General features: G+C 40.5%; 4 protein-coding genes across 4 annotated transcripts; 2 read left to right on the top strand and 2 right to left on the bottom strand.

The window, feature by feature from the left end:
* Positions 1 to 561: 561 nt before the first annotated feature.
* On the bottom strand, positions 562 to 3,244 carry Bfra_005407 (putative molybdenum cofactor biosynthesis protein 1 b protein; the record flags this gene model as incomplete). Its single annotated transcript, XM_037335791.1, has 3 exons — positions 562 to 1,394; positions 1,583 to 2,912; positions 3,038 to 3,244. 3 exons carry the CDS (start codon positions 3,242 to 3,244, stop codon positions 562 to 564), a joined length of 2,370 nt encoding a protein of 789 aa, XP_037192886.1.
* A 132-nt stretch (positions 3,245 to 3,376) lies between these two features.
* On the top strand, positions 3,377 to 5,097 carry Bfra_005406 (putative wd40 domain-containing protein; the record flags this gene model as incomplete). Its single annotated transcript, XM_037335790.1, has 3 exons — positions 3,377 to 3,401; positions 3,466 to 4,322; positions 4,372 to 5,097. 3 exons carry the CDS (start codon positions 3,377 to 3,379, stop codon positions 5,095 to 5,097), a joined length of 1,608 nt encoding a protein of 535 aa, XP_037192885.1.
* Positions 5,098 to 6,680: 1,583 nt separating this feature from the next.
* On the top strand, positions 6,681 to 7,643 carry Bfra_005405 (putative ebp domain-containing protein; the record flags this gene model as incomplete). The annotated part of the gene is made up of 5 exons (XM_037335789.1): positions 6,681 to 6,924; positions 6,976 to 7,002; positions 7,061 to 7,197; positions 7,253 to 7,487; positions 7,540 to 7,643. 5 exons carry the CDS (start codon positions 6,681 to 6,683, stop codon positions 7,641 to 7,643), a joined length of 747 nt encoding a protein of 248 aa, XP_037192884.1.
* Positions 7,644 to 8,405: 762 nt separating this feature from the next.
* Bfra_005404 (uncharacterized protein) lies at positions 8,406 to 11,059 on the bottom strand (the record flags this gene model as incomplete). Its single annotated transcript, XM_037335788.1, has 3 exons — positions 8,406 to 10,088; positions 10,146 to 10,733; positions 10,784 to 11,059. The coding sequence occupies 3 exons, from the start codon at positions 11,057 to 11,059 to the stop codon at positions 8,406 to 8,408; spliced, it is 2,547 nt and encodes an 848-aa protein (XP_037192883.1).
* Positions 11,060 to 15,659: the final 4,600 nt, after the last annotated feature.

Below are 15,659 nucleotides of genomic sequence, written 5' to 3'. Positions count from 1 at the left end.
ACTTCGAATGACATGAATATGTTATTGGTAGAATTACTACAGAGCTAGGTAAATTTCGTAAATCAGAGTTGCACTGCTAACGATGTGGAAATTTGCTCTTCAGTCTTTATTCTAAAGAGGATTTGGGATTTGAAGTAAGAAGAAAATTGTGTAGCATTGGAGGATCCAGAATGCCAATTTGGATGGGAAATAGTAAGCGTTACTCAAAAATAACATCACATCAGCCACTCAGATACAATTATATCCAAAATAGAATGATTATGCATAATTTTTGGGTTTTGAGTCATGGAAAGGTTCAATTAAATCTTCAATCTTCCTCTGAAATCCATATTCACGTGAACTGCGACATTTTTGACAATTTGAAGCATTTTAGACCTCTAACAGAGGACAACAATCAGTTGTACACTCTACATTCCCGAGCGGCACATGCCATTGTCAGAGCCAGTCATTGATATAGAATGTTAGAGCCGTGGCTTGTTTGAGATGAATTTCAAAAGACGATTAGGCCCAATGTCTTCTGTTGTCCTTTCATGTTAACTCAGCCTTACCCCTACTCTACTTCTAACTATTGTGAACGCCCTCTATCCATGTGCCGCTCTTCCCCCCCTCTTTTCTCACCACTCTTAGCCCCTCAACTCGCATCCCCTTATCCACAGCCTTGCACATATCGTAAATGGTCAATGCCGCGGTTGAAGCGGCTGTAAGTGCCTCCATTTCCACGCCAGTTTTTCCATCGCATGATACAGTGGCCGTGACCTCCACGCTTCCAAATGCATTACAAGGAACAGATTCTGGAATAGATGAGGGCCATTTATATCCATCGCCTTGTCCTGTGCCAGACCATGGAATTGACGTACTTGGAGCGGGAGATGAAGGTTCTGTGCCCAATCCATCCTCGTGTGAGATCTGTAGGTCAATGTTGACATGTGTAATTGCAATTGGGTGACAGAGAGGTATCAAATCAGAAGTTTTCTTGGCAGCCATAATTCCTGCGATACGGGCAACTCCCAGCACATCGCCTTTCTTAGCTCGGTTGTCACGGATGAGTGGAATGACTACTTTGTTGGAGAAGTGAACACTGCAGACTGCAACCGCAGTTCTTTTCGTCGGCTGTTTGGAGGAAATAGAAACCATGTGGGCATCGCCAGATTGTGTAAGGTGGGTAAGTTTGTGTGCCTGCGAGGGACTCGAATCTGATGCATTGTTCATTGAAGACTTCCCCATCTCACTGGCAATGTTATCCATTTGAGCCGGGGTAGCTTTGCTGGAGTATAGACGTGCATAACTAGGAGGTATAAATGGCAGGAGGTTTAGAGGGATATTTTGGGATCGATCTGCCAGCCGGCCTCTCATGTTTCGAAAGAGTGCCTTTGGACCACGATGGTATTTGTCACCTGGATTGGATGTCAGTCTCAACCACGTGTTATACTGCAGAAGCGCTGATTCTTACTTGCAGCTATATAAAATTTAAGATACTGATTAAATACATGAGGGTATTGAATTGACGCCAATGCGATATACAAATAATTTCATGTCATCGTGTGGTTCGCACCTATCTCCATGGAAAATGAAACCTACCCACCTATTAAGATCATGGGTCTGTTTTTCATGTTTTCCAATTCACCCATGCCGGCGTGCTTTTCCTTTTTTCGACTCACGGCCATGCCAATAACTTCTAGCAACTCTCTCTCATTAGAGGAGCTTCCTAGAGGGCTATGGGCATCTCCAAGACCCTGTTTCCTACCCATTTCTATTTGCTTCATTGCCTCAAAAGCTTGCTCATCGATTGGCTGGTTGCCATTTGATTTTCTCAAGATATCCCTCAAGGACACTTCAGCATTGCCAAATAAGCATACCTTCAAGTTGCCATCACTCGTGATTCTTAATCTGTTGCAAGTACCACAGAAATTGTGTGTCATACTTGTGATAAACCCCATCTTTCCCACAAATCCAGGAATCTCGTAAGTCTTACTTGTGTCATTTTTGTGATCTGCCACTTTTCGAAGTGTCGGATACTTCTGCCGTATGATATCAAGCATTTCTTTATAGCTTAGCATTTTGCCTTGGCTCCACTTGTTGCCGTCAAATGGCATATACTCGATGAACCTAACTTCGACGTCTTTATCTCGGCCCATTTCGACAAATGGTATGATTTCTCTTTCATTGACCCCACGCATTACAACGCAATTAATCTTGAGTTTTATGCCAGCACCTAATTTGTTCATATGTAGTATCCTATCTATACTTTTCATCACAGCTTCAAAACCCTTCCTTCGAGTCATAATCTGGAACTGCCATGGATCTAAAGTATCCAGACTTAAGTTGACTCCAGTTAAACCGGCTTCCACCATGCTATCCAGCTTTCTTGCAAGGTTTAATCCATTTGTGGTAAGACAGAGCTCCCGCAGACCATGAGATCGCAAAGCTCCAATCTGTTGCATAAGAGGCAAGATATCGCGACGAACGGTCGGCTCACCACCAGTAAGACGGATCTTCGAAACCCCTTGAGAAACAAATATAGAAGATAGAAGTACGATTTCTGGTGTTGTAAGAAGATCTGGCTGTGGCGATTGCGGAACCCCCTCTTCTGGCATACAGTATAAGCATCGCAGATTGCATTTTTCTGTAATTGAAATTCGAAGATAATCGTGCTGTCTTTGGAAATTATCGGTAAGAAAGGACGAAAAGGGTTTGGCATTTTTGAGTTCGTCCCTTCTATTTGAAGTCTTGCTTAATGATGGTTTTGTGTCCTCGCGCAGAGGTAAATCGTGCCGGGAGAGCTCTTGGATTGAGGAAGCAGCAGTGGACAGTGTTTTGTGTGCGTTCCGAGATAGCAGGTTGAGCTTGCCATTTCTGAGTGTACTTTCTCGAAAAGCTCTTCTCAAGGACAGCATCTTGTGAGAAAGGAGACGCTATATTAAAGATATATTCTGGAAGAAACGAGATGATATAGTTAATCAAAGATATCTCTGGGCTTTCAATATCCGGTGGCGTAGAACAGTTAGATGCTCTTCAATCATTTCGCTCATCAAGTAACCTTATACCTGTCTCCCTGAGTATTGAATGGTCTTGCCTCCTTATCGTCGCAGTGACACATCATCTCAGTTCTCAGGTTTTGCAAAGATTTTAGTCTGTCAGAATAGTCGAGACTCATATGGATTTGTAAAGACGAATTGTAACTGGAGGGGCAGCGGCCATTTCCGTCCATTCTCCGAGTTGCCGCACGATAGCCTAGCTGACTCATCAAAGCTTATCGTTATCGGCCAATCTTATAGTGCGGGGCTTCCGCAGATCTTAGGTATTGTGCAAAGCTTGAGCTTAGGTAGTAGGTAGAAAGTTAGAAACCAAAGGTGCACTCACCTCCATTCAATTCACAATGCGATTCTCTCGTCCCCTCAAATGTAAGTGTGAAGTTGAACAACTTCCGTTTTGTAAGGCATATATTAATACAAATATATATCTTAGCATCAAATCAATCTCTTCCGAGTCCCAATGGTGTATATATTGCGACTATTCTGCCATCGGCACTTCAATTTAGAGAGACGCGCTCCCTTGAGATAATACGCTCCATATCACTTCCACCTGAGCTCACAGCCTCAATAACATCATTCATATGGTCATGCTCTTCCAATCGCCTACTTGTAGCGTCTGCGGATGTCATACGCATATTTTCCCCAAGTAACAATCGCTTCTCAGCCAAAATTACGAGTCCAACCTCAGGAACCACGAAGACCACATTCATTTCATTTGGAGGAAACGACGATGAAGTCTGTGTCTTTTCAGATTTTGGTTTGAAGTTGACCATCTTTAATCTGGCTACTTCGAAGTCAGTGGATATCACCTCTCCCAAGCTCTTCACTCCTGCTACTGCCGCAAAAGGATTCTCACACCGTCCGCGATCCGGAAACTTGGCTTTATTGACGAGAATTGGTGGCAAAGACGTGATTAGTATACACAAATCGGGAAGCTTGGAGGTTATAAGATCATGGCTACCAGAAACGATTGACGCTCAAGAGATAACTTGGAGTCCAGATGGAAAATGGATAACAATATGCGAATCTGCTAGCCAAGGCCACAAATTACTGCTTTATACAGCCGATGGTCACTTGTATAAGGCTTGGAATGGCCCGACCCCAATCCTCGAGGAGGAAAAGGATATCGCTTTAGGCGCCGGGATTAAAATGATCGAATGGAGCCCAATAGGAACACATATTGCTATTTCCGATTTTAGTCGAAGAGTTGTGTTGTTGGCTGCTCCAGCGTTCTCAGAATCTATGGTACTATCCCACATACCTTCTGTAAACCCCACAGATACGCTACACGTACGTCAACCTACCTTATACCCCAAGACAACGAACCCTAACTTTTCAGATTTGGAATGAACAAATTTCGCCATCTCCCAATGGAGGATTCACTCGAGAATTCGTTCGAGGGAAACAGCCGACATTACCTCCAGAAGCAACTGCCATTCCAACTGCAGAGCCAAAGACTGGCACCAATATGATGACTTTCGATATTTCTGGCACACTACTAGCAACCAAGGTTGAGGAAATGCCATCAGCAGTCTGGGTTTGGGATGTTGGGTCTCGATCACTTAGAGCACTGTTGATAATGCACGCTCCGGTAGCTAGGGTGACTTTCCATCCTACTGTCAACGAACTTTTGATGATTAGATGCGAGGGCGAAGAAAACAAGGGCCGGATTCAACTATGGGACCCATCTTGGGAGGCTCCAAGAATTGTTAATTTTGGAATGCAAATGCCCGAGGGTAAAATCATTGGGAAGTCGATCATCAAGTGGCTCAATGTAGCATCTGTATCTCCTTCCATTTTCTTTAGCGATTCGCAAGACTGCATTCTCTTATCATTGTCCAAGCTAGAGGATACCGAAATGGTCCCTTGGCATGAATCGGAGGCGAGAGGAGTCGATATTTATGGTCAAACACAAGAGTCGCCCTTGAACCTCGTTGAAGGCGATGACAAGCGACATTCTAAACGCGTGAACGCGGATGATATCGCTGACATTGATAACACATACATGGACATGAGCGATGGGAGTGAGGAACTCGACGATACTTTTCATTTTCGCAAAACCTAATACCCTTGAGTCGCGGAGAGCGGTTTGATTGACATGCCATGCGATTTCGCAAAGGAGTGTCCCCTGCTTATATTGAGGGGCCCCTGACGCCCCAACTGCGTGGTGGGAAATGCAATAATCGGAAATATCGATGGCCTTTGTATGATTCTCTCTACAATATGCATTCAAAGACAGTGAGTGGCCCACGTTTGTATGATTTATGATATGATTTCGGAGCTTTCAGCCCATAGCTCGTTGATCGTGATTCTGTGCCCTTCTTCTGAGGGCTGTTGTGCTACTCCATCATTAATCTATGGACGCCAGAAACCAAAAAGAAACAATTAAACAGCATTCAAGACTTTCAAGCCAAGAGTATTCCAAATCTGAATGAATGTACGAAGCATTGTCTGCATTCTCCTATCTGCCCACCCAACCCATGGTCTACTCCACAGTGCGGCGAAGCAGGTGACGAGTCTAGAATACGAATCAAACCTCCCCCAAAACTTTGGCGTTCATCTACGAGAAAGCGATTGGCCGTAATTATCAGCACAACATAGACTTGGTCTACTCAATATCCAAAATGATAGTATACTAAACCTAAACCAGTAAGGCTTTCCGGGGGTTCAGATAATGCTCATGGATATATGAACGTGTGGAAGATTGGAAGTGTGGAAGTCTTTTCCACATTTTCCACAATGGTTCTGGAAAGTGGCTCGCTCACCAAATGGCTCTAGAGTGGGGATTATGTAACAAATAAAGCCTTGGGTGGGGGAATTTATTCTTCCAACATCCACACACGATCTTCAAAAATAAGGAATCCATAAATAATTATCTTCGGGCGAACAACAATGTTGGAAGCACAGTGCACATGGAATAACAGATAGAAAATGATCTTCATTCGTTCACTCAATCACAATTTACCATTAATTAATCTATCTATCCGTTGTCAACTGTCCACAAGAGACATGATATGGAATACATCATCCCATCATACATCATACACCCGTCATTCTCCGCGCATCTACATCGTTGCCAATGATCTATCCTCGTTTCTCTCTTTGTATGGATACCATACTTGAAAACGTCCAAGTTCATCCTGCTACTCCTACCTACTCCTACTCTTACTCCTGCTCCCTGCTCTCTTGTCCCTTTACATCTACCTCCCTAGACCTAGGCATGCTTTCCAACTACTGCGTCCATACATGTTCGGGAACTTGGGGGGTAAACCCATTGCGCTAATAGCCAAGTAAATAAATAACTTGGAGCTTGGCTGAGCCCGTCCTCATTGCATTGCCCCATTCAAGCTACCGCTCCACGAAAGTTGAATCCAAGATTATGTAGAAACCCTGCTTGAACCCCTGAAAGGACCCTTCAGACCGGGTTGTAGACTTTTGATGGGGACGCGGTACAATTTCCATGTCTTTTCAAACATTATTGTCCATGGCATTGGTCCAAGTGTTGGCTACAAATTCACTTCTTTACTAGCTGTTTGCAATTATCTCCATATCTTCCCCCTTCTCCTCCTCGCTGTCTTCTTTCTTCTTATTCTCTCATTTTGCGCAAACTTGGATCCTCAATTGCATTTTTGCATCTTCTTACGGAAAATGGCTTCTATAATGGAGAACGCTTCGATTGAGTCTGCAGCTGCAGTTGTTGTCAATCATCCCTATTACCCCCTCGAGATGGAAATAGCTAGCTATCTGGCAAATGAATGGACTGTGCCTACTCTCCTGAGCGTTTTCTTTGGTGCTTGTGCAGTATTGTTCTTGTGTACTCGCACTTTTGTTGCTAGATCATATCCTCATCTGCCAAGTGCTGAGAAAGCTGCCATATGGTGGTTGGTTTTATGTAAGTCTTCCTTATCAACGGTGCCACACAGTCTCCTAACCTTTATTATAGCTGGCGCAATCCATCTCTTTTTCGAAGGTATGCGATAACGAGTCAATTCACAGAAGAAAAAAAGTGGCTAATCGTATCCTTCTAGGATACTTTTCGCTCCATCACACCAAAATTATCAAAGACCAACAATTGTTGGGACAACTGTGGAAGGAATACGCCCTTAGCGATAGTCGATATTTGACATCCGATCCTTTCGTCCTCTGTATGGAAACAGTAACAGCGGTAAGTCAATTGCAAGCTCACCACATTAGATAGCATACTTATGAATTCCCTACAGTTTTTATGGGGACCTATGTGCTTTACCGTTGCGGCCTTTATCGCAACTCGTCATCCACTTCGACACCCCCTACAAATCATTGTAACTGTAGGACAAATCTATGGACTTGTTCTATATTATGCGACTCACACTTTTGATTATTATCACAAAGAAGTCAATTATTCCAGGCCAGAATTTCTATACTTTTGGTTCTACTATTTCTTCATGAATTTCCTCTGGATGGTCTTTCCAGGCAGTAAGTCAAACTTTTTCCGCCAACAATGCCAGAGCTGATTGTTTTACTGCAGTGCTCCTCGTCGATTCGGTACGTACTATCGCGCGAACCTTTACAGAGCTCGACCAGGTCAAGAACACTCGAAAAGTCAATGGTTTTGCAAAGAAAGGCCAATAAATTCTGGGAGATTATGGCTGGAGACGGATAAAGGAGGCAGAATACAGATACGATACCCCATTTGTTATTAAAAGCGTGTCACCATCTACTTTTTGGAGAAATATAGATTTCAGAAACTACCCATAGATAGATAGATGTATGTAAGACCGCAGAGGAAACCAAATCAATGCAGGTTGAAGAAGGTTGCATCGGCGAAAGGAGTCTAGGAATCTGGCTGCACATATAGATTTTCCCAAATGATATACCTATAATCATTCCTATTGTTTCGCTATATATTATATCAAGTCCTGATGCCCTCATATTAAGTGCACTGTCGTTGGACAGGGGATCGGGAGATCAATATTCCGATGCTGAGGCAAGAGGAAAGAGCTAACATATTACTCATGTTACTCATGTTATTTCTCTCAAGCATGAGAGGGTAATTCGAACACTCTAGTCACGCCATGTTTCTCATTTGTATCACAGGACGACGTCTCAATACTCCTACTTATTAAACAAGACAGTGACATCTTCGAAGCAAATCTGGCACCGAAGAACATGGTTAGGAAGTTTTTGAATGAAATATTTTGATTACATTACAATTATACGACATATTCAGAATGCAAGGCTTCAAACCGAGCAGTGCCTATTTTCATCCTCCAGAAACTCCACCTTCAACACGCAAGCCCCCAGAACCAAATGGGTGTAACAAATATGTAAAGAAGTGTGCTTGGGTATTCCAACAGCCAAATCAAAATATTCAATATCAATCATCAGTCAGGCTCAACCCTTCAGATAAGCCGCCAATTCGTCATTCATCACCATTGTGCTACCAACGCTGGCATGCTTGTCAAGCTTCTGACTCAAGATGCTTACTCTCTTTTGCGCAGGTTTCGAGAGGAAGAGAGGCGGAGGTCCTGCCTGCTTTTTTCCGAACATTCTTGGTGAGAATAATGGATCGGGTAAAATCCCTTCTGCTATCAAATCCTCTTCGTATATACTCACAGAGTATGTACTAAGTGGCCTTGGCCTGTGCAATTGTTCAAATGCAAATAGCTGTTCCAGCGATTCAGCTTCTGAATAAACCGAAGAAATTGAACCTCGACGATCATCAGATGTAAATGAACCACTCGTTCTAGGGGAGTCAACATCGGAAGACTCGAAGTTTGTCCCTTCTTGATCGTGCGAGGAACGAGACCATTGTGATGATGCGTCGATCGATGAAGTGGTGGACGATGATTGTTTTCTGTAGGAATCGTATTCTTCCTTGGTATCTTTCGTCATTGGACCATCGGTAAGGCTGTCCTCCAAGCCATGACCATATCCCTCGATTAAAATTTCATGATGTGCGTTTCTTCGTGGGCTGGGATGTTGAAGTTCCGGCATTATCGTCAGGGCATTACCAGCATTGGCTTTTGCAATTATGTTCTTGATTGATAATGTAGTGTCGACTACACTTTCGGTCCTTCGCGACAAGGCAGATTGCTTTCTTTGGGCAAGATAATCATTGAAAGCAGCTATGACATCAACTGATGTTTGTCCAGCACTGGAAGGGTTCGACCTGATTAGGGAGTTTCGGTAGTCTCTGTTTGCTTGAGCACTTTGCGTGCGAATCAAATTATAACACGAACGCCGGTCATTCCACGGTGGACATTCTCCAATGCGAATCGAAATGTTGTAAGCTACATTTTGGGTAGCGCGCACTTGATCTGGTACTTTCGTCGCTTGAATAAGTATTTGAAGAGAAGAATAGATCAAAATCCAACGAATCTTGCGGCCTTCCGCCTGGGAAATCTTTTCCGCTGCTGTCATCTTAGAATTGGCTTGGGTGGCACATTCTTTTTCAAAGCCCCGGTATGCACGAACAAGCGTACAGTCAGTGAGCCGCAGATTCTGTCGGTTTGTAGCCTTGTCAAGAGCGCTCATTGGATCCATGCCAGAATCGTTGTGATTTTTATCACTCTTGGGAAACATTTTCGTCGTAAAGGTCAACCGTTTGCTCAATGGTTTGGTAGCTGGTTTCGCATTATCATCTGGAAGCAGTGGTAGAGGATAGGGCAATGGTTCGATCTGGTATCGCCTGTCGAATGCCATGACTGCATGCAGTACATCTAATTCTTCCTTACTAGTGCTTGTAGTTCCTGTTGTCGTCGCACTGGAGTCTGCTAGAAATTCATACAATTTTTGGAATTCGGATCGCATTTGCTTGAAGAGACTCTTGGAGAAAGCTCCACTTCCTGATCTCGATGCTAAAGATGGATAGGATCCAAGCTTTGCGGTGTAATATTTCTGTAGAAATGCTCTAAATTTTTCGAGGTGAATTTGAGCATCAGGGCTAAGCTGCAAATATGTGTCGGTGAGTTCTTCTGTAAGAAATCCACTCAGCATTTTTCCACATGTGTCGAGTCGAAGGTCCATTTCTAGTCTTGCTCGGGATATGAAAACTCGATCTTGTCGACTCAATGACTATACAGGAATTAGATACTGCGTCTTCGAGCACACGTTATGAGGATATACACATACCTCGAAACCAGGACTATTGTGGAGTTTCTCGCACATCCCAGCACAATGCGCAAGTGCATCTATCCACATGTCTTTGAAATGGAAATGCTCTGCAAAATACATGATTCCAAGGGCATGATCCGGTGTATTCCTCATATCTGCGTATCCCTCTCCATCGATATAGGCTACGATATCATCCACGTTGTTGGCATCAGTCGATCTGAACTGAGACATACTATTGAGAAGTCCAACCAACGCACTGCCCAAATCCTGTCCAACCAAGGACTTCTTGAAAACCCACGCAAAGAAGTTTCGGGTTGCGGTGTGGTAGAGGAAAGCCTCTCCTCGTTCTGCCATGACAGGAGCTGGAATGTATAGCTCAACGTAATCAGAATCACTGGCACCCGAATAATATTCATCCAGAACCTCGTTAATGTCTGATATTGGCGAGCCGTTAATATCTTTTAACATAAATGCATCCAAAAGTGGTTGGCATTTCGCGTCAACCAGTAAATTCAGTGGTACCCGAAATGCTGGACCTCTCATCGATTGTCCTCGGCCATACAAATAAACTAGACAATCTCCTTCAGGATACCATAATTCGGGATCCTAAACAACGTCAGAATGTTGCTGATCAAGAACTACAATCACAGACATACCCTCCTCAAGCCATCCCACTCGATTGACCTCCGCGACTTTCCCTCCCACTTTCTGATACCCATACCATTTGCTGTCAACATGTTCATACTGGATTTGTTTCTTCGATGTGTATTTGTTTCTGGGCCCAGTGGCCAATTTTCTTTGGGTGAAGCTGGAGTGTCGTCTGAAGGTATATGTTCCTCATTTATGGAAGTCATACCATATATCTTTCGACCATGTTTTGGAATTACGGGTATAGAAGATAGATATGGCATCTCAGAAATTGAAAAAGCCATATCGAGATTACTATGTTCAAGATCTTCGACCTAAATGACGAAATCGATCTTCAGTGGCTTGATAGGGTCAAGTTGGGGTTCTGCCCAAAAGCCTCAATAATTCTCAGGATAGGGCGTATTGTGTAAAGTGGAGAAACATATCAAATGAATCATAAGATTTGAAAAGAAAGCTCAATTCCAGATTAGAGCAAAATTAAAAATGGATGACAGGAAGATTGCGAATAGTTTCTTCGATATCTTTACGACAAAGAGAAGCTTCGAAGGTTCATACGAGGGGACGCGAGAGTCAATATGAATAACTTTGTTTATGGTCTGACAGACTACCAATTGTAATACGAAAAGCATCCTGCCGTGCTACGAACATCCGTAATTTTAATTTTCTGCACATTTTGAATTTTCGCCACGTAAGGTGAAGCTTCACGGACTTTGTAGACAATGAACACTCGTGCGTGGCTTGCATGTACTTGACTTTTCGAGGGGTTGAGATGGGATAATTCCATGGTCACGGCCCCCAAGCTCTAGAGTTTTGACCTATAGCGAGGCTTGAGATACTATTAGTTTGGCTGATCTGTAAGCACAGACTTGAATTATATATCATTGGTCGAGTTTTCTTTCAGATTCATATGTGTTTTTCTGTACATACATTTGGGTTTCGCTTCATCGTTGATGGGATGATTTTGATATCATATGGACGCAAATGGATTTGGATCTAAAGCCATTTGAAGCCTGACTGCGTCATTGCATTTGGTTTTGAAAAAGCACCAGCTACGCTATTACTGAAATCTGAGTATCATCTGGAACTATCTAAACGAAATCCTCGCTGTTACCAAGTTGCCAATGCAGCTGTCCATCTAATTGGTCAAAGTGTCTAAAAACTCTAGCAAACTCGAGGACCAGTAGTTGCCAGTGCAATCCTAATTCAAGACTCGAGCTGACAAGTTCGGCCGCTTCGGTGCCGACGGGAAAGGGACCAAGCGGTTCTCAAGATATCAATTAGCGTGATTTCTGGTGCTTAGACACATCTTTTTCGCTCTTTAGTCTTGAGATTAAGCAGGCCTTGGGATGATGTGGGGATCGGAAATTAAGAATCTTGAATCTGAAAAATGATCACATCAAGGATATACCCGATGCGCAAGATCTATCTATCATAGAATTGAAGTACATGCAACAGATTGTTGAATTGAAGGCGTATATAATAGTGTCCGAAATACCACTAAGACGGGGATTCATGCAGTTGTAACGAAGTGGTTCTCGAGAAAGTATAAGTATATTTCAACAAGAGTTCCTATCAGCACCACAAAGCCATCGAGAGGGCCAAGCCCATATGTAATCGTGTCGATATCCGCAGATACTTTTGATCTCAAAACTTGGACTTATTTACAATAAGCCTCAAGATGACGCCGCTCAAACACCCCTCTTCCCTCCTTCATCTTCTCCATGAAGCCTCCACGCAATCTTGAACTCTGTTTCTCAGTGGAATGACGAGTATCAATTGTTTCACATCGTGAGATATATTCTCTTTTCTTTTTTTGTGAAGACCGTGACGCAATGATCAACATTTTTGAATCAAGTCGGCAAGCATAAATTCTAGATCCGGTGAGGTGAATGATCGGCAACTAGTGTCATGCCTACTTTAGTGACAAATATAAAATGCTGCGGGGAGTGTGGTTTTGATAGGACCCTGAATTGGAGATGAATAAAATCGGGGATTTAGTTCGATGCATCGAAATCTTCACCTTGATCGAATGATGAGATAATCCCAACCTGATTTGTTTTTGGAGCCTCACTAGACAGCAGACCACCTTCGGGACAATGGATGGTGACATGCACCGCTTTGACATTTTGCATTTTGCATTTTGCATTTTGTTTTCTTTGACTCTCCGTTGTTTATGCATAAGCACCATTGCCATCGCCACCATAGCCTTTCCTCAAATCTCTATCCATTCTTCTACCGTGTGTCCTCCATTGCCCAGTCTTGCATTTCATTCGCTTGCATCAATTTGCGTCTACCCTGCCGTACTCACAATCCCCACGTCTGTGCTGTAGAATTTCACATCACCCACCCACCCGCATATATCGAGCTATCTATCTATCATTCGTCAAAGCGGGACTAATAGGTAGTTAGCTGAATTGTTTCACCATTAATGTACGATGGAGAATCGGATGATTGCGGTTTGTGATGGTTTATCAATAGTTTGTACGGGGGATATGTTTACGAGAGGGAGGATAGTTTCTTGGAGATATTTATAGATGTATAGTCATGGAGATGAAACTTGTACGATTTTTGAAGGATAGCGAAATGTGGACGGATGGTGCTTGATACTTGGTTTTTTGATGGTTAGGGGAGTGGAGTGGATTTGGGTTTGGGAGGTTGATGGGAGATGGAGATGGGGATGGAGGTGGAGGGAAGCGAGGGAGAAGGGGGTGAGAGGATAAGAGGAAGGGAGTTGTGATGAGTAGATAGGTGGATATTTGAGGGTATATATATATATACATAATAATAAGGTCAATACTTAGATATCCGCTTGAGTTCCAGAAAGTGAAGTCAAGTTCTAGTTTTCGTGTATTGATTGCTACACTATATTGTCTCAGCATATTCTTGATTATCTATCTCTCTTTCAGATACTCAATGTACATGTATGATCACTTGTAAAGTTAGTACCCTTGTTTATCCCATTCGTCGTTTCCCATACTATACAAACCACCTCATACCTCACATATATATCGCTTTATATCATTCAAAAACTAACACTTAATTCATATTCCATACAAACCCCAATAAATCCTAATAAGTCCGAATATAATATCAAATATCGAATATTAATAAACATTCTAATCTTTAGTATCAAATCTGGAAAAATACTATAGTACTAAGGCACAGCTGTTTGCTGAACACCAAAATCATACCAAAAGTCATATAAATTATTAATATATTTCTCAATAATAATATAGCTTAAATATAATAAATTTCATATTAATCTCTTTGTTTTCAATTAAACTTTAATAAAAATAAGATTATTTATTTTTAGGATTTTTATTTATTATAAAATCTATATAGAAAGTTAGTATAAATCTAAAATATTGAAATTTACTAGTAAAATAAGCGAAAATTAAGAACTTTTCTTTTGATATTAATTCAATCTTATATATAATGATATTCTTTTATTTTAAAATTATTAAAAAAACTAATTTTGGATTTCTGAATATTTAATAAAAATATATCCAAAATTTGAATTGATTTCAATGATATTGAATATTTATTTTTTATAATTAAAAATAGAGCAAAATAACTGTTTTTGGTGTGATTTTTGGAACCGACGAACAGCTGTACACAGTGACTATAGGTGTCTAAATACTTAGATACTCAGATATGTATACTAAATAATATAATCATTAAGATTTTATTTTTTATTACTGTTATTATTACTATTACTATTGTTTTAATGATTTATAGCTTGGGATGAGATTTGGTACTATTCAAATTTTAAAGTAATACAGTTCTTTTGGTTATATATATATATGTATAAATAGAATATATAATATATTAGAGGGAATCAAAGGGAATTAAAGAGAATTAAAAAAGATATATTCTAGTTTTAGTTCTAATTCTATTTCTGTTGCAGAAATCACTGTCTTGTGTAACACCACGTGATCAAGCCTATCACTCCTCTGAAGTGCCTATTTATATAATTACAATATACTCTTTTAGTATTAATATTAGTAAGTTCTATTAATCTAATTAAGCAATTCTATTGCCCGATTCAGGTATATAAGGTAGATATAATCCTTATGATTATATCTCAAATCAATCTAGTTTATTATTATTACATATATCTACTTCCTAATCAAGGTGACCAAGTAATATAGCTATCCTTCGTAATAACTTCTAATTCTAAATCGGGTTCTGATCTTAATTATAGATTTTAATTTTGATTTTTAATTGGGTTCGAGTTTAGATTTCATATGTATATATGTTATGTATTATATGTATATATATACAGATAGTTTTTTATTTTCTTATTTTCTCATTTATTTTTCTATCGCCTTGTTTTTCTACTTTCTTATATATCTTTTTATCTTTTGAGGTTTTGTATTACGGAGGTACCCGCATTACAACATGAATTATAAGATAAAGATAAGCTTTGATATTGTGATCTACGAAAACAATATTATAGGAATCATAAAATTGATAGGTAGTTAGAAATAAGAATAACTAAGCAAGTAATTAGTAAATTAGGAACGATAGGTATCTATTTTGGTTGATATCTATTTTATAGTAAGTATAGGGTAATTATCTATTATAGATTATTTAGTAAATATAGATTAAATAAATAATAGTATTATTAAAAGTCATAGAGATAGATGTTATATGATAAATTGTTTTATTAGTTCTATTAATTGTTATTAATAGGATTAGTAGAATCCTATTATTCTTATTACTTTAATAAGTAGAATTAATAGAATAATAGAGAATAAAGATTTATATAAAGAAATAGGTTTTATTATAATATAAAACTTTATATTTAAAAACAATTATTAGTTTCATTATTATAATTATAAGAATTGTAATTAGTTATAACTATATTGAATTCCTATTTAA

The sequence above is a fragment of the Botrytis fragariae genome (assembly GCF_013461495.1).
Source record: "Botrytis fragariae strain BVB16 chromosome Unknown tig00000054, whole genome shotgun sequence".
Lineage (NCBI taxonomy): Eukaryota > Fungi > Ascomycota > Leotiomycetes > Helotiales > Sclerotiniaceae > Botrytis > Botrytis fragariae.
The sequence above is the reverse complement of the archived record's forward strand: the minus strand, read 5'-3'. Positions and strand labels throughout refer to the sequence as shown.